Source organism: Oncorhynchus masou, chromosome 1, assembly GCF_036934945.1.
Source record: "Oncorhynchus masou masou isolate Uvic2021 chromosome 1, UVic_Omas_1.1, whole genome shotgun sequence".
NCBI classification, from domain to species: domain Eukaryota; kingdom Metazoa; phylum Chordata; class Actinopteri; order Salmoniformes; family Salmonidae; genus Oncorhynchus; species Oncorhynchus masou.
The window spans coordinates 23,025,535-23,045,171 of record NC_088212.1 but is presented as its reverse complement, the minus strand read 5'-3'; the positions used below and the strand labels follow the sequence as shown (position 1 = coordinate 23,045,171).

Sequence of the window (19,637 nt, the reverse complement as noted above, 5' to 3'; positions counted from 1 at the left end):
ACTCTCCATTTCGCATCTTTTCTCTTATTGAAGAGACATTGTCCTTTCTGCCTCAGTGGATCTACATGAACTTTTTCTGCAGGTTCTCAAAAGCGATTGGTGTGTTGGATATTTGGCGCGTAAAAGTAATTCCCGAAAGTTTAGGTTAACGCACTAATGTCAGATGGCCCAAACAAATTATGACCCGACCGCCACCCACCAGCCCTTCATCCACACAATATGTCATGACACTATTAGTCAACTCGCACATCACTAATGCCCAGGACAGCAACATTCCAGGAGATAGCGGATGAAAAAATAAATACATTTTTGTGGGGAGTGGCTTCATTATTTCAACATTTTGCATTGTTTGACGCGATTTCTCAAGAAACCTCCTTGATTATTCTGATCAGGGAGAGAGAGAGGAGCTGATTCCTTCTTTCTCCCTGGTGCTATGGATACAGAGACCGTACAGGTGGAGCCACTGCCTGGCGTCTTTTTAGTCACGTGTGTCGATTCATAAGGAGTACTGGCTGGAGAAAGTGGTTACATTATACATTGCCAGGGAGTGATTTAGCGGAAGCAGAGGTGCCAACCCCGTGTTTTCTCGTTACACCGTGCCCGAATTAATAGGGAGATTAATGGAACGGATCATGTGAGGTATCTCGTTTTGATAAGAAATATTAACTTGAACGCGCAATGGCAAACCAATCGAGTCGGAAACACCAGATAAATGCATCTATTTTATGTGGACCGTATTGTAAGTCAGCTATGCAGTCATAGACTTATGTTAAGCGAATGAGGCGAATTGTTATCGCTCGACATGTGTTAAACTGGATGTTTTTTTAAAGCTTATAGCCCAGTGAAAGAGGACATATAATATATATATAATATATATATAGCCATTCAGACAGAAGAACACTAATGGACAAATATGTGACATGGAAATATAAACTTTATCCTTCATTTTTCATATCATTTGGACATCTGGACAATTGACATTATGGGAAGTAACAAGGCGGAGACAACCAAACCGAATCTCTGAAGAAAAATAATTTTATTTTTTGAATATTCTCTTGAACATTCCACACACCGAAAGGATCGCGTGGCTGGAACAACTGTGTGTGTTGTGATGCTTTTTCTCTATCTTTTATCTAGTGTCAGTTTAGATTTTTTGATTAAGATTAGTGCGATTCTAGAATGGCTCGCTTCGAAGAGGAACTATCTAACCGGCGTGGAGGGGTCTGTCAAGCGGGCCCACCAAGAGGGGCAGGTAGGCCAGCAGGCCCCCCAAGCGGTCCTAGGGTGTACAAACAATCAATGGCCCAACGAGCCAGGACAATGGCCATTTACAACCCCATCCCTGTCAAGCAGAGCTGTCTTAATGTCAACCGTTCTCTATTCATCTTTAGTGAGGACTGTATCATACGGAAATATGCCAAAAAGATTACCGAATGGCCATATCCTTTTTTTGCTTAAAACAAGCTATTTCTGGCACCAGCACATTATATGTTTATAAGCTTATCAATGGGATTTAATGTCAACGTGATTGTGCACAGGGGGCAAAGTTAATAAGTTAATTTGTTGTAGGCTGTAATACGGCATGGAGGAACAACAACTGTTGACTTTGTAATACAGTATAACCCATCTCAGTAGGCCTATATAGCCTATAACCACTCTCGGATGAGAGGACCCACTACAATGGGGTAATTGGTGATATTGCTCAGCCGGATATTTTGACTGGATTTTGTGAAGCACCATACATTTATAAGTGATTAGGCCTACGCATTTTACGTTCTACTTTCCTAATGCAATCGATTCCGGTATATGGGCTAAGTAAACAAGCCTATGTGATAGTCTGCCCAGGGGACTATGCCATTGTTACATATCAAATAGCTGCGGCATCGCCCCATTTGTTTCTGGGACCAAGTCTCTCCTAGCAACCAAAGCAATTTTGGTGTTTTATATCACGTAACCTACAGTAGCTACTGTGTACACGTTTCAGCACCAGCGCTCTCCAAGGTGCTAAACTTACCCACGCGCAAAATGCTGCTCAACAGTAAATGGGAAAATAGCGGGAAGGCTGTTAAACACAGACAGGATATTTTGCGTGTGTGTCCTATCAAAGCAGTGATCCATAAGAATTATGTGCTGGTCGATTTCTCTCAAAGTCAAACGTAGAATGATCATGTTTAGACACTATCTCCGGTGTAGGCCATTATTGGTAGGCATTGGAACAACAATAGGGATAAACAAAAGCTTGGAAATTAGTTGTGTATGTAGTTTAGTTTACACAACCAATTTGATTTCATGGCAAAAGGGATTAATATTGTCCTTTATGTCCCATAAAATGCTCTGGCAGTGTTGACCACCTGTTGATATGAGATATGTTATATCATTTTACAAATGAGGGATATCAATATCCTCTACAGCTTGTCAAATCTGTGCATAGAGAAACAGTCACCATTTCATGAGATTTGATGAATTAGCCTTTTGAGGTATTGCAATTAATGTGCATACATTTGTTTATGGTATCCATTACTTGCATAACTGCTTGGTTAACTCTGGTGCTGAGTCAACACTTCTCAGCCTTTAGCTTACCTGTGTATTTCCAAACCACTCTGCAGTATTTCTATTTTCTCCCTTGAGTTAGATTCTAGGGTCATGGGGCAATTGTAGCAGCCCTAGACCAGTGAATGATGTCACATTGGCTGTTGATGTACTGTAGCCCATTGGCTGAGGTGAGGTGCTAGTCGTCTGTGCACCAATGTTTCCAGAGGAGAGATATAGCCTCCATAAACAACCATGCAATTACAGGAACAGCAGCAACTGACAAATCACTCCGTTTCTCTCAGTTACAGATGTATAGTGTTGCATTCTGAGATCCAGTCCAACTCAATTAAGTTTTGGTAGCTTATTACTGCACCCATTGTCATTATGCTTCAGTTCTTGTATAATTTATGGTACTCTTCTGTTAAGCAGCTTTTGCATGTGGTAATTGCAGAATATTTGTGTCAGGGACGCTTCTTCTACTTCTTCTAATGTATTGCAGATGGTAGGTATGCCTAACATTTATACAGTGTGTTTTTCTTAACCGTCTCACTCCATTTGAATACCTGATCCTGGCCACCATTATAGCCAACTGCATCGTCCTTGCCTTGGAGCAGCACCTACCAGCCAGCGACAAGACCCCCATGTCAGAGCGTCTGGTAAGCAACCATCACATGGATTACATGTACCATACCAATATTATATCATATTTGGTTGATTATTGGTTAACTGTACTCCTCTCGCCAAGGGAATGATAGGTGTCAGTCATTATATTCTCACATGCATGAATACTATCTACATACAGTACTAGTATTACAGAGTTGAATGACACGTTGTGCATGTTACCCATGAAGGCAGCTGGGGTTTCTCACCAGTTGTGCTCAGTCAGGTCATCAGTATCACACAGAGCTGCCTTTGATTCCCTGTTCACAGCCACTTTAGGCTCCCTATTGAACTCTGTTGTTAAGTCGTGCCATTGAAAGGGTAAATGCTGTGAGCTCCTCTGTCCAATCAAATAGACTTAGCTGCTTGGGGCAGGCTGGTTGTTTTAAGAATGAAATGTCACTCCCTTCAGGGAAAGTGCCTCACCCTCTTATTGATCCACTCCACCAGATGGGCCAAAGCTCTGTCAGATGTGACTCACTCTGTCATGATAGGAAGCCATCAAATTGCTTTTTAACTCACATTCAGTCCATAATTGTAAAATCATGTTCACAAAATCATATTCACAAACCAATGATAATGGATATCAATGGTTACAGTCTCACCCTCTTGTCTTAACAGGATGACACAGAGCCCTATTTTATTGCAATATTTTGTTTTGAAGCTGGCATTAAGATCATCGCCCTTGGTTTTGCGTTTCACAAAGGCTCCTATCTTCGGAATGGCTGGAATGTAATGGACTTTGTGGTGGTACTAACAGGGTGAGTACTGAGATAATGGCTAATGCTAAATGTTCACAATGGCTTCAAACTGACAAACCTGATGCTCAGTGGATTAAGAGGAAGCACAATGTGTGGAAGGTCACTTCACATTTCTAATGACATCACGCAGAACTGGAGACAGGGAGTGACTGAATTTCTAACCCTGATTGGCTACATAATCCTATTATTTTAGCCATAACTGTATGATTGGATATGAAGCATTAAAATAACCTATGTGATTTCACATGTGTAGTTTCATGTTATTATATATTGTTTTACATGTGGTCACCTGTTATCACATTAACTTTACACATGATCCCATGAAAATTAGTTTTTGGAACACTTCACACGTGTTCACGTGAAATTCATGTGGTTTTTCCATAAGGAACTCTTGTCTAGAATAGATATTCAGGAAAACAATACAGGATGTTATAATGAACTATACCATAAATGGTATCTTTGCAAAAAAAACAATAGGGCCACAAGAACAGATGTAAAAGTGGTAGCACTGAGAGAAGAGATTGAGCTAGTATGTCAATGCGGCAATAGGAGTGGAACCATGGGTGGCGGAGGAGTATGAGGTAACTACTGTAGGCCTTTACTGAGTAACCATAGGGGGAAAGGATGGAGGGGTAATGACGAGGATACTGTTACGCTGGAGAGATTCCCAGGGGAGTTGCTAGCATCACTAAGGGGAGTCCTGGCTTTCTGTTCCTTAATAAAGGCTTTGAGATTTCTTTGGCCCATCTATTATGGCTTACGCAAGTTTTGACATGTTGCAATAAACAGATTCTCTGGAAGGCCTGCTCCACCCACTGGAGGTAATGCTTAGTGTTCAAACCTTTTGTTCCAACTCAGTGCACATAGGGGGAAACAGCCAATTGCAATGTAATAAGCCCAATTCCTGAAATTGGTCTCGTTTCAGAGTAACATTCACACAAAGCCGTGTGTGAGAGAGGACTGTAGAGAAAAAGGTAGCGTGCAGCTTATCTGTCGATACAGTGTGTCGTTAGGGTTATTGACAGGCTGTCATTAGGGTTATTGACAGCCTATCGTTAGGGTTATTGACAACCTGTCGTTAGGGTTATTGACAGCCTGTCGTTAGGGTTATTGACAACCTGTCATTAGGGTTATTGACAGCCTGTCGTTAGGGTTATTGACAACCTGTCGTTAGGGTTATTGACAGCGTGTCGTTAGGGTTATTGACAGCCTGTCGTTAGGGTTATTGACAGCGTGTCGTCAGGGTTATTGACAGCCTGTCGTTAGGGTTATTGACAGGCTGTCATTAGGGTTATTGACAGCGTGTCGTTAGGGTTATTGACAACCTGTCATTAGGGTTATTGACAGCGTGTCGTTAGGGTTATTGACAGCCTGTCGTTAGGGTTATTGACAGCCTGTCGTTAGGGTTATTGACAGCCTGTCGTTAGGGTTATTGACAGCGTGTCGTTAGGGTTATTGACAGCGTGTCGTTAGGGTTATTGACAGCCTGTCATTAGGGTTATTGACAGCCTGTCGTTAGGGTTATTGACAGCATGTCGTTAGGGTTATTGACAGCGTGTCGTTAGAGTTATTGACAGCGTGTCGTTAGGGTTATTGACAGCGTGTCGTTAGGGTTATTGACAGCCTGTCGTTAGGGTTATTGACAGCGTGTCGTTAGGGTTATTGACAGCCTGTCATTAGGGTTATTGACAGCGTGTCGTTAGGGTTATTGACAGCCTGTCGTTAGGGTTATTGACAGCGTGTCGTTAGGGTTATTGACAGCCTGTCGTTAGGGTTATTGACAGCCTGTCGTTAGGGTTATTGACAGCGTGTCGTTAGGGTTATTGACAGCCTGTCGTTAGGGTTATTGACAGCGTGTCGTTAGGGTTATTGACAGCCTGTCGTTAGGGTTATTGACAGCGTGTCGTTAGGGTTATTGTTAGCATGTCGTTAGGGTTATTGACAGCATGTCGTTAGGGTTATTGACAGTGTCACGTACTCTACTTGGACCTGTCACCATCATTGAACACACAGGGCATCATTCTGGCTGGCTACCTCACATATTCACTGCCACTACGTGGGGATAGGGCTGACTGGGGGGGATGGAGGGAGGGAGAGGGTAAGAGGGGAGGCAGAGCTGATTAAATTGGGACAGAGCAACCTGGCATGATAACCGTAATTGAAGGGCTGGGTGGTGGATGAGAGCCATTACAGGAGCAGTCTGGCTCTGTTATCAGTGCCATGCTACAGTGAGTGATTGACCCATGTTGTCAGTCTCTGATAGCGATTGGATCACTATGTGCTGCATGCACACCAAAGCACTGCCCGCTATCCCTTCAGTCAACTACAGGTTGCTACTAGCAGGAAATCAATCCCCATAATAATGACTAACTCACTGATTATCAAGGAAACCCCTTCTTTTTTGTGTGTGGGGGGGGGGGGGGGGGAATTGTACCTTCCATCAATGTAATTGTCTGCATCATTTACAGTCCTCCCCATATATATATATTTTTAATATATATACAGTTGAAGTCGGAAGTTTACATACACTTAAGTTAGAGTCATTAAAACTTATTTTTCAACCACTCCACAAATTTCTTGTGTAACGGCGTTCTTCTTTAGTTGAAAGAGAGTCGGACCGAAATGCAGCGTGTAAGTTACTCATGTTTATTATAAGAAGACAAACGAACGAACTATACACGAAATAACTAATAAATACAAAAATAACAAACAGAACGTGAAACCAATTACAGCCTGACTGGTGCAAACTACACAGAGACAGGAACAATCACCCACGAAATACAAGGCGAAAACCAGGCTACCTAAATACGGTTCCCAATCAGCGACAACGAGAATCACCTGACTCTGATTGAGAACCGCCTCAGGCAGCCAACCTATTTAACACACACACACCCCTAATCAACTACAATCCCAAACACTACAAACCCCAATACAAAAATACAATACATAATAACCCCATGTCACACCCTGGTCTGACTAGCTAATAAACTAAAACACACAATACTAAGACCAAGGCGTGACAGAACCCCCCCCCTAAGGTGCGGACTCCCGAACGCACCTCAAAACCATAGGGAGGGTCCGGGTGGGCGTCTGTCCATGGTGGCGGTTCCGGCTCCGGATGTGGACCCCACTTCATAAATGACATTGTTCCTCCCCTTCGCGTCCATGTATAATCCACCCTAACCGCCGACCATGGCCGAATAGTCCTCACCCAGAACCCTACATAACAGAGGAGCAGCTCGTGACTGAGGGGCAGCTCGGGACTGAAGCAGCTCGGGACTGAGGGACAGCTCGGGACTGATGGGCAGCTCGGGACTGAGGGGCAGCTCGGGACTGAGGGGCAGCTCGGGACTGAGGGGCAGCTCGGGACTGAGGGGCAGCTCAGCACTGAGAGGCAGCCCAGCACTGAGAGGCAGCCCAGTACTGAAAAAAATCCCAGTACTGAGATGAAGCCCAGCCAGGAAGTTGAATCCGGCAGATCCTGGCTGACTGGCAGATCCTGGCCGACTGGCGGATCCTGGCTGACAGGCAGATCTGGCAGATCCTGGCTGACTGGAGGATCCTGGCTGACTAGCAGATCTGGCAGATCCTGGCTGACTGGCGGATCCTGGCTGACTAGCAGATCTGGAAGAGTCTGGTTGACGGCAGATCTGGAAGGGTCTGGTTGACTGGCAGATCTGGAAGAGTCTGGTTGACTGGCAGATCTGGAAGAGTCTGGCTGACTGGCAGATCTGGAAGAGTCTGGTTGACTGGCAGATCTGGAAGAGTCTGGTTGACTGGCAGATCTGGAAGAGTTTGGTCGACTAGCAGATCTGGAAGAGTCTGGCTGACTGGAAGAGTCTGGCTGACTGGAAGAGTCTGGCTGACTGGCAGATCTGGAAGAGTCTGGTTGACTGGCAGATCTGGAAGAGTCTGGCTGACTGGAAGAGTCTGGCTGACTGGCAGATCTGGAAGAGTCTGGCTGACTGGCAGATCTGGCTGCTCCATGCAGACTAGCTGCTCCATGCAGACTAGCAGCTCAGGCTGCTCTATGCAAACTGACAGCTCTGGCTGCTCAATGTAGACTGGCAGCTTAGGCTGCTCTATACAGACAGGAGGCTCCGGCAGCGCTGTAGAGGAGGAAGGCTCTAGAACCGCTGAACAGACGGGAGACTCCGACAGCGCAGGAGAGGGAGAAAGCGCTGGCTGCGCTGAACAGGCGAGGCGCACTGTAGGCCTGATGCGTGGTGCTGGCACTGGTGGTATTTGGCCGAAGACACGCACAGGAAGCCTAGTGCGGGGAGCTGCTACTGGAGGGCTGGGGTGTGGAGGTGGTTCTGGATAGACCGGACCGTGCAGGCGCACTGGAGCTCTTGAGCACCGAGCCTGCCCAACCTTACCTGGTTGAATACTCTCGGTTGCCCTGCCAGTGCTGTGAGGAGAAATAGCCCGCACTGGGCTATATAGGCAAACCGGAGACACCGAGCGCAAGGCTGGTGCCATGTAAACCGGCCCAAGGTGACGCACTGGAGACCAGATGCGTAGAGCCGGCTTCATGGCATTAGGCTCGACGCTCAATCTAGCCCGGCCGATACGCAGAGCTGAAATATACCGCACCGGGCTATGCACCCGCACTGGGGACACCGTGCGCACCACTGCATAACACGGTGCCTGCCCGGTCTCTCTAGCCCCCCGGTACGCACAGGGAGATTGCGCAGGTCTCCTACCTGACGCAGCCATACTCCCTGATAGCCCCCCCACCCAAAAAATTTTGGGGCTGCTTTTCGGGCTTCCTTGCCAACCGTGTTCCCTCGTATCGTCGGCTCCAATCTCCGGCTGCCTCTGCTCTCCTTAGTGCCTCCACCTGTTGCCATGGGAGGCGATTTCTTCCGGCCAATATCTCCTCCCAAGTGTAGCAACCTTTACCATCCAGCACATCTTCCCATGTCCATTCTTCGAATAATTCCTCCTCCCTTTGCTGCTCCAGCTGTCGCTGCCTGTTAACACGCTGCTCCTGTTTGCGCTGCTCCTGCCTGTTGACACGCTGCTCGGTCCGAGTGTGGTGGGTGATTCTGTAACGGCGTTCTTCTTTAGTTGAAAGAGAGTCGGACCGAAATGCAGCGTGTAAGTTACTCATGTTTATTATAAGAAGACAAACGAACGAACTATACACGAAATAACTAATAAATACAAAAATAACAAACAGAACGTGAAACCAATTACAGCCTGACTGGTTTTTATGAAAAATAATTTATTATCTTCAGTACCATTCATTCTTTACAAATCATAATTTACATACATACACAAATAATAATATTTTTAATTAAACTAATTAAATTAAACTAAACATAAACCCCAAACAAAACCTCAGGGGAGCATCTTCCCTCCCCGTCACGCTACAAAACACCTTTCCCTATCTCCCCGTCCCTAATCTATCCTCTTACAAATCTAAATGACACCCAGCCCTAAACCCCCCTTCCACCTCTCCCGAGCAGCATGCTGCCCCCACTTCCTCTCCTCCCTCTTCATCCTCCCCCTCAAATCTCCTTCCACTCTCCTCACTATCCCTTCCACCCCCAATCTCTCCCTGTCTTCACCATGTTCTGCCTGGCTTCCCACAGCCCCCGTTTAAAGAGACTCATGAGAAGCCAGAGCAGAAACCTGTCCCTATCCGTCCCTCTCACTCTCCCTACACCCCTCTCTAACCTGGCCCACGTCAATACAAAATCCCCCTTTACCAAACCTAACAACACCCGTGCCCTAGCCCATACTACTCCGGCAAAGGCACAGTCCCAAAGACATGACGCACAGTCTCCTCCCTGCCACAAGAGGATCTTGGACAGGTGGGGGATTGCACTAAACTAAACCGGTACAAGATGGAACGTACCGGCAAACACTTATGAAGGCTCAACCAATTCAGGTCCTTGAGCCTGTTGTCCAGACCCCTCACCTGCACTCCCTCCCAGACCGCTTCCGAGATGCCTACTACAGGCGCCCGACTCTCTGCCTTTCTGACCTCCTCGTACAGGTGCCTATGATCTAAAACTACTCGGGCAACTTCAACCTCAGGGTGCGCACGCAGCCACTTGGCCGCATGACCAAAGTGCCACGGCAGCTGTTCCGCCCGAGGACCCGTGTTAGACCACACCATTATGCTTCTCGCCTGATACGAGAAAAACACCCGCAGGAAGTAACCGGACGGGTGTATCACTGGCTGAGCAAGCTCCGTTAACAAGAAAGAAACAAAAATTGTGTCCAGCTTGAGGGGGAAATGTGGTACCCCCTACCTCCCTCCCCGATGGGACAGATCATACGTGCCCTGGCGACCCACTCATACCTGCCACTCCACATAAACTGAAACACAAGCTTCACTAGAGGCCTTCTCAGACAAACCGGCAATGGGTAGATGTATGCCAAATACAAAAGCGACGGCAACACATCCACCTTTAGGACCAGGACTTTGCCCATAAAAGACAAATACCTAGCTTTCCACATTGCTAGCTTCCTCTGTACCACTGCAATACGCATGTTCCAGTTTAGCGTCGCAGAGCCGGAGGTCTCAAAATGGACCCCGAGAATCCTCAGGGCCCCCTCACAGAGAGATAACCCCCCAGGCACATCCGTTCTACTGCGCCATCTTCCGAAAAACTTGACGGAAGACTTTGCATGGTTCAGAACTGCTCCCGACGCTCGAGTGAAATCCCCAAAGATGGCAAGGGACCTTGTCAGGCACGAGTCCTTGCACAACAACAAGGAAGTGTCGTCGGCGTACTGCGTCATCTTAACACGCAGTCCACCACTTCCAGGGATCAGCAGACCTTCCACCCCTGTGTCTGCCCTAATGGCAGCCCCAGAGGCTCCATGTACAGAACGAAGAGGAGAGCCGAGTGGGCACCCTGCCTGACCCCAGACGAGAGGTCAAAACGTCACCCAAGTGACTATTTACACTAACTCGGCACCCCGCTCCGACATATAATGTACGAATCCATCCTATAAACTTCTCCCCAAATCCTAATCGACCTAACACTCTGAATAAAAATGATCTATTCACGCGATCAAAGGCTTTCGCCTGATCTAGCGCTGCTACCATAAAAGGCAGTCCTCTATCTTCAACCCAAGCGATGGAGTCCCTGATTAACTGTAGGTTCCATCTAATAGAGCGGCCCTCTACCCTGCACGTCTGATCCTCATGAACGACGTAGGGAAGGGCTGTGCGCAACCGGTCTGCTAAAACCTTTGCAAGTAGCTTGTAATCTACACACAGCATGGTCAACGGCCGCCAGTTGCCAAGGTCAGTTACTTCCCCCTTCTTATATAAAAGTGACAGCACACCAACAGCCATTGATCCCCCCGGGACCCCCGTCTCAAGGATGGCCTTCAAGACTTCAGGGACCACTGGTCCAAGTATACCCCAAAACTTGAGATAAAACTCAGCCGGCAGCCCATCCATCCCAGGCACCTTCCCTTTTCCCATCCTCCTAAGAGCGCTCTCAACCTCTTCTAGTGAAATCTGGGCCTCCATCACTTCTCTAATGTCCTCCGGCAACCGCCTGGACAAGTGTTCTAAAAACACATTTCCCTGCTCTACATCTATTTCCCTTTCCTTAAATAAACCTTGGAAATGATCAGTTGTCACCCTGACCATATCCTCTGGTTCTCTAACTATACTACCATTTTCTTCCCTTAACACCATGCATTACCTTCCTACTCTGTCTTGCCCTAACCAACCTAAAGAACATAGCAGAACAAGTCTCATTATGTTCTAGAAAGCCGCTATGCGCACGCTCCAGGAAAGCTCGAGCCTTCCGCTCCTGCAACCCCCTGAGCTGCGCCTTTAGGGTTGAGGATCTCTCCCAGTCAAACGACCCGCCGAGGTTGCCTGCCTTGTATTCGAGTTCAATTATCCTTTGGATACGATCCACCTCCCTCCTCTCCTCCCTTTTTTTCCTCTTGCAATACCCTATTATAAAAGCCCTAATCCTCACCTTAACTAATTCCCACCACTCTAACACCCCCTCACACATGGACCGGAGACCCTCAAGCCTCCTAAAGAAAACATAAAACCCGTCAACAAAAGCCTGCTCCTCCAGCACATCCCGATCTAGCTTCCAGTACCCGTTACCAAAGAGGCAGACCGACGACCCCACCTGCAGGAGCACCCCGTCGTGATCTGAAAAGAAAACAGGCAACAGCCGCCCAGACAACTTTCCCAAAGACCTAGGTACAAAAATATAATCGAGCCTCCGCTCAACCCCCCTGGAGTTACGCCATGTAGGACCGTCCATTTTCGGAGTAGTGTGCATACCACCATCTACCAGACCATGGCAAGCCATTAGCCTAGCAATGGCGCCTGCACTGTTATCCCCCTCTTCCTAAATCTGTATTAAAATCCCCCCTATCACTAATTTCCTATTTGTAACACACAGGGGCGTCAGACAGTCCACCATCTCCTTCCTGTCTGCCACCACCTGTGGCCCATACACCACCACTAATCTAAATTTACAATCCCTTATCGTGACATCCACCCCTATAACCCTCCCCTGCATTACAACAAAGGAATCTTCCACTTTTACCTCCCTGTGCCCACACAAAATCCCTACCCCAGATGAGTGCACCCCCTACACCCCAAACCGACTCTCCCTTGTCCCACTCCCTCTTAAATCTACTAACATCCCCTCCATCCCTCAGGTGAACCTCCTGTAAAAAACAAAAATCAAAACCCACACCCTCCAAATAACTAAAAACCACCCTCCTCTTAACAATATCTCTTAAACCCCTTACATTTAAACTAACAAAATAAAATTAGACTCCATGAAAAAAAAAACATGTAATATACTCAAATACTAAACCCAGACAGAAAAAAAACAAAAACAGGAGACTCACCCGATGCTCCCCTGCTCCATATCTACCGGTGAGAACACCATCTGTAATCCTGACATCCCCCCCTCTTCCTCCATCACACCATCCCAGGATGCAGGAATAGTGTTTGGCTTCAGGGTGCCCTGCACCCTGGGTCTACCCCCACAATCCTCCCCCCCCCCAGTGTTGCAGCTGGTTTGGAAGAAAATTGGGGAGGCTGAGTCCCCAAACAAAAAACTCCCCACCTCCTCCTGTACCCAGTCCTGAGTCTTGTTAGGTGTGTCCCCACCCAAATGAAGTTGAGAGTCTTGGGAAACCAGCAGCAACCCAGAGGTTTCTCCCACCCCATCACTCTCTTGGCCATCCCCTCCCCCTCACTGTCGGCCAATCGCACCCTCCTCTTCATTCTCTTCTTTGGTGATGGCGGCAGTGGAGAGATACCACCCCCTCCCCCCGCCAGCTCCTCCACCATACCCCTCATCTCTTCCACCATGTCACTTTCCCCCAGTCCACTTGCTCTTCCACCGTCTTCTTCTCTACCATTCCTCCCTCACTTTCTTCTCTCTCATTCTCCTCCACTCGGTTGCCTTCTTCCACCGCTTTTCCTGGTTCTCCTACTCCCGTGCCTTCCGTTTCCTTCTCTCTTCCATCCACCGCTTCTTGCTCCTCTTCCTTCCTTGTGGCCTTCCCCTCTGGACTTGTAGTCTTGTCATGAGGCATGTTTCCTTCCCCTCCTCTTCTTCCCCCATCCCCATCCCCGCTCCTGGTCCCCCCCCCAGCCGCAGACGCATATGACCTCTGACGGGCCGGGCACCCCCACCACAGGTGTGCTGACGAGCCACACCCATGGCATGTCTTAGGCTTGTCACAATCCCTCGCCTCGTGATCCTCAGATCCACAAAATCTGCATTTTCTCATGCTGCACGAGGCGAAAATGTGTCCATAGGCCATACAGCGCCTGCAAAATGGGGGCTGACGTGCATAAAACAAAGTCCCCCTGTCAGCCCCAAGGGAGAACATAGCAGGAGGATGAAGGTATCCACCATGTCCCTTTGGGTCCTCCCTGAGGAGGGCCTGGAAAACTCTCCTCCCATTCCAAAACCCAAGGGAGTCTTTGAGGTGCCTAGCTGAGGAAACGTTATCCATGTATCTCCCCAGAAAAGCCCTCACCTCTTCATCCTTAACATAAGGGTTGTACATGTTAACAGTTACAACCCTAAAGTTATTCTTCGCCAGACTTGATATTTCGTAATGGCACATCGGCCTCTCACCTCCCACTGCTCTTGCCCTTCTAAGGATATCATCATGTTTTTCTTCCGTATATAGCGCGACGTCGTATGCTCCCTCCAACGAGTTGCCTTGGAAACAAAACACGTCCTTCACCGTCAGCTTTAGAATCCCCATCAATATAATTCTTCCAAAAGATTCTCGTCCTAACGGCTCCAACTCCTTTTCCTTCCAAGCAAAACGAATCGTGTTAGCCAGCCCAATCCCAGGGATCGACCGTGATGATGTATTTAGCACCATCTCCGCAAGGAGAATGGCGCTCGTTCTTTTCTCTTCCAATACAAGAAAAAACGAAAATCCAAAAGTGACCGCAACTGACTGGTGCACACTACACAGAGACAGGAACAATCACCCACGAAATACAAGGCGAAAACCAGGCTACCTAAATACGGTTCCCAATCAGCGACAACGAGAATCACCTGACTCTGATTGAGAACCGCCTCAGGCAGCCAACCTATTTAACACACACACACCCCTAATCAACTACAATCCCAAACACTACAAACCCCAATACGAAAATACAATACATAATAACCCCATGTCACACCCTGGTCTGACTAACTAATAAACTAAAACACACAATACTAAGACCAAGGCGTGACATCTTGTTAACGAACTATAGTTTTGGCAAGTCGGTTAGGACATCTACTTTGTGCATGTGCAAGTAATTTTTCCAACAATTGTTTACAGAGAGATTATTTCACTTATAATTCACTGTATCACAATTCCAGTGCGTCAGAAGTTTACATATAATAAGTTGACTGTGCCTGTAAACAGCTTTGAAAATTCCAGAAAATGACATCATGGCTTTAGAAGCTTCTGATAGGCTAATTGACATCATTTGAGTCAATTGAGGTGCACCTGTGGATGTATTTCAAGGCCTACCTTCAAACGCAGTGCCTCTTTGCTTGATATCATGGGAAAATCATGTACCACGTTCATCTGTACAAACAATAGTATGCAAGTATAAACACCATGGGACCACGGAGCCATCATACCACTCAGGAAGGAGATGCGTTCTATCTCCTAGAGATGAACGTACTTTGGTGCAAAAAGTGCAAATCAATCCCAGAACAACAGCAAAGGACCTTGTGAAGATGCTTGAGGAAACAGATACAAAAGTATCTATATCCACAGTAAAACGAGTCCTATATCGACATAACCTGAAATGCCGCTCAGCAAGGAAGAAGCCACTGCTCAAAAACCCCCATAATAAAGCGAGGCTACGGTTTGCAAATGCACAGAAGTGAAATAATCTGTCTGTTAACAATATATATATATATATATATATATATATATAAATCTAAATATATATAATTACATATATATAAATCTAAATATATATAATTATATTTTTTTCTCTCACCTAAGTAGCCTCGTTTCACTGCCAAAATAAAATTAAAGCATCTAGTGTTCAGCGAAATAAATACAAGTAGCCCAGTCAAATAATTAATATCCAATCACGTTAACCGTTATTCTCTCGCAGGAATTCCACTAGCGGTCCGTATGTAGCCAAACATAGGTGCTGCTCATTCCATTTGCTCAAAAATTGATAAATGGTTAAAAAACTTAAGAGACACATAGAGACACATACCAGCTCTACTGGTAGTACTGCTACTACCAGCAGTACTATACCTGCACCTGTCGACGACACAAGTTGTGCTTCCACGAGCACATACAATGCTAGCACCAGTAATTTTACATTTGTTGTTAGCCCAGCTAGCGTGGACACTGGCGATTGTGAATCTGATATAGCCGAAGAGCTACTGCCCCCTTACCCGGGAAAGCACCGAACAACAGATAGGGACTTTGGACCATCGAAGAGGCGCAAATATGATGAACTACATTGATTTGGGCTTCACTTATATTGGGAGTAGTGCCTTTAATCAGCCACAGTGTTTTATGTGCAAAAAAATCTCACAACTTGATGAAACCTTCACTCTTGTGCAGACATTTAGAAACAAACATGACAATTTGAAAAATAAGCTACAGGGTTTTTTTGAATGAGAATTAAGATGACATTTGAGTAGTAAGACATGTATAAAAGCAATAGATAACATTAATAGGAAGGGGCTAGAAGCATCTTATATGGTGAGCTATCGAGTGGCTATGACAGGCAAGCTCCATACTATTTTGGAGGACTTGATTCTTCCTACTGCCACGGATATGGCTGGGACAATGCTGGGGGATAATGACCAAAAAAACTAACCAGACAATGCTTTCATCAAACACTGTTTCACAAGGCATCAGTGACATGGCAGGAGATGTTACTGCTTCGCATACAAGCCAGTGAATTATATGCGTTACAGCTGGATGAGTCAACAGACATGGCGGGCCTGGCACATCTGGTATTTGTCCGTTATGTTTATGGGGGATCAATTAAGGAAGACATCCTCTTCTGGAAACCAGGACAACAGGAGCTTTTTGACATCAAATGAACTTTGGTGGTCAATATGTGTTGATATCTGTACTGATGGCGCAAAAGCCATGACAGGGAGACATAGTGGACTGGTAATTCGCGTGCAAGCAGTTGCTCCAGACACCACTTGGGTTCACTGCAGCGTCCACCAAGAGGCTCTTGCTGCCAAGGGAATGCCTGACAGCTTGAAAGACGTTTTGGATACAGTGAAAATGGTTAACTTTGTTGAAGCAAGGCCCCTGAACTCTCGTGTATTTTCTGCATTTGTCAGGACCCGGTTTCGAACCTGGGTCTCCGGAGTGAGAAACAGTCACTTAACCAGCCCAGGAAACGCTGAACATCCTTAACGGATTTGGGGGTGGGCCAATCCGCTACCGCCCCTACCTTCCTAGGGTCCATTTGGACTCGACCGGGTTCCACTACAAATCCCAGGAATTGTACTCGGGATGAATGGAATTCACATTTTTCCGGCTTAACGTACAGATGGCTGTCCAGGAGGCGTTTGAGTACTTGTCTGACATGATTAGTGTGTTCTTGAAGGGAGCTCGAAAAGATGAGGATGTCATCCAAGTAAACGAACACAAATATGTTAAGCATATCCCTAAGCACATCGTTTATGAGCGCTTGGAACACCGCTGGGGCGTTGGTCAGGCCGAAGGGCATCACCAAGTATTCATAGTGACCAGTAGGCGTGTTGAAAGCGGTCTTCCACTCGTCACCAGGTCTGATCCGCACAAGATGGTATGCGTTCCGCAGGTCAAGCTTAGTGAAAACAACTGCTTCCTGGAGCAGCTCGAAGGCTGTGGCCATAAGGGGTAGCGGGTAACGGTTACGGACGGTTATGTCATTGAGTCCCCGGTAGTCGATGCAAGGACGTAATCCACCATCTTTCTTGGCCACAAAGAAAAACCCTGCTCCCGCCGGGAGGTTGATGGACGCATGAGGCCTGCTTCCAGAGAGTCCTTGATGTAGGTATCCATAGCAGCTCGTTCGGGTGGAGATAGGGAAAAGATCCGACCCCTGGGGGGGCAAGTGCCCGGAAACAGGTCGATGGGGCAATCGTAAGATCTATGGGGTGGTAGCATGGTGGCCCTCTGTTTGCTAAACACCAGTTTGAGGTCATGGTAACACTCGGGAACTCGGGTCAGGTCGATGGATTCTAAAGACTCGGGAGTAGAACTCGGGAATTCTGGAAAATACAAGTAGCTTGGCACGTAGGACCCCACTGCTTGATAGTGCCCACAGACCAGTCGATGTGAGGGTTATGGCTGTGAAGCCAGGGGTATCCAAGGACGAGAGGGAACTCGGAACAGGAGATCAAATGAAAGTTCATCAATTCCTGGTGTTGTGAAACTGAAAGTCTCAAGGAGGTAGTGACATGAGTGACAAGTCCAGATCCCAAAGGGCTTCCATCCAATGTAGTAACCCTCATGGGGTCACTTAGAGGTTCAGAGGGAACGCCATTCTCCTTCGCCCAGACACCATCCATGAAGTTACCTGCGGCTCCAGAGTCTACCAAGGCTTGAAGGTGAAGCTTGTGGTTGTCCCAGGAGAGGGTGACTGGAATGAGCAGACGGGAGTTGGACGGATGGGAGGAGGTTATGTTTCCCGTTACAGTTCCCCCGGTCTGTACGGGACAGAGCGTTTCCCTGGAGCCCGGGACACGTGGAACGGAAATGGCCCGGTTTGCCGCAATATAGACAGCGTCGCTCCCTCATCCGGCGGTCTCTCTCAGCCTGGGAGATGCGTCCAATCTGCATGGGTTCCGGTGGAGCCAGCGATGATAAAGGTGGTGACTCGGAGCTGGGACTGATAGGGGCTAGAGGTCTACGGTTGAGTTCTCTCTCTCTCAGACGCTGGTCAATGCGTGAGGCCAACTTGATCAGGGACTCGAGATTGTCCGGTGGTTCCCGAGTGGCCAGTTCATCTTGGATAGTGTCGGAAAGGCCTTTCAGAAAGCACACCGTGAGCGCCTCGTTGTTCCAGCCACTCGCTGCTGCCACCGTGCGGAACTGGATGGCATAGTCCGTCACGCTGCGCCAACCTTGATGGAGAGTCAGGAGCTGTTTGGCTGAGTCAGAACCACTGCTTGGGCCTTGAAACACTCGTTTGAATTCCTCAGCAAAGGCAGAGTAGCTGGCACAGCAGGAACTATGGGCATCCCACACAGCAGTAGCCCAGGCCAGGGCTTTTTCCGACAGCAGGGTGATGATATATGCGATCTTAGACCGGTCGGTGGGAAACGACGAGGGTTGCAGCTCAAAGGAGAGAGAACATTGAGTGAGAAAGCCTTTACAAGCACTTGGATCACCTGAGAACCGTTGGGGAGGTGGAAGACGAGGTTCAGCCAGGGGGTTAACTGCCATGGGTACGTGAACCTGAGGTACTGGAACGGAAACTGTTGCCGGGGTAAGTCGATCAGATATTTGCTTAATGGAAGTCAGCATCTCCGACAGAAGATGAGAATGTCTAGCCATTAAGGCCTCTTGCTGAACCAGGCGGCTTCGTGGCGTTGGACAGTCTCCTGGTGGTGGGACAGCGTGGCAAAAGGTCCTGGGAACTGGCTGCCTCTGGGTTCATTTTTGCTCTGTGTTTCTGTCAGGACCGGGTTTCGAACCTTGGTCTCCGGAGTGAGAAACAGTCACTTAACCAACTGAGCCACGAATAGACAGCAGAACTCAGAAGATGAGGCAGACACAGCAGTACTTAAGACGGTGTATTTAATAAAGAAAAAATCCTAAAATACAAAAATGGCAAATCCAAAAGGTGGTAGGAAAAACACAAAAAGACCTCAAAAGAAACTCACCAAAAATAAACAAAAACAAAAAACAGAATACCACAAGAACTTCACCCGGAATCGACAAGAGCACACAGAACACTAGGGCAGGGTGCTAACATACAAACACAGAGCACTGAACTGAGGGAAACAAAGGGTTTAAATACAATCAGGGGAAAACGAGACACAGGTGCAAATAATAATGGGGATCAAGGGAAAAACATAGGGACAAAAAGCACAATGGGGACATCTACTGACCAAAACCCGGAACAACCCTGGCCAAATACTGACAGCATTATGCAATGATATGGGCAGCAACCATGTAACGCTTTTACAACATACATAAGTGCGCTGGTTATCAAGA

General features: G+C 47.2%; 1 protein-coding gene across 1 annotated transcript in view; it reads left to right on the top strand.

The window, feature by feature from the left end:
- Window positions 1-1,179: 1,179 nt before the first annotated feature.
- LOC135539461 (voltage-dependent N-type calcium channel subunit alpha-1B-like) overlaps window positions 1,180-19,637 on the top strand; it is a 183,754-nt gene continuing 165,296 nt past the window's right edge. The window contains exons 1-3 of the mRNA XM_064965362.1: window positions 1,180-1,439; window positions 3,083-3,188; window positions 3,814-3,953. Of these exons, the coding sequence (XP_064821434.1) occupies window positions 1,180-1,439; window positions 3,083-3,188; window positions 3,814-3,953 (506 nt within the window). The remainder of the gene's footprint in view (window positions 1,440-3,082; window positions 3,189-3,813; window positions 3,954-19,637) is intronic.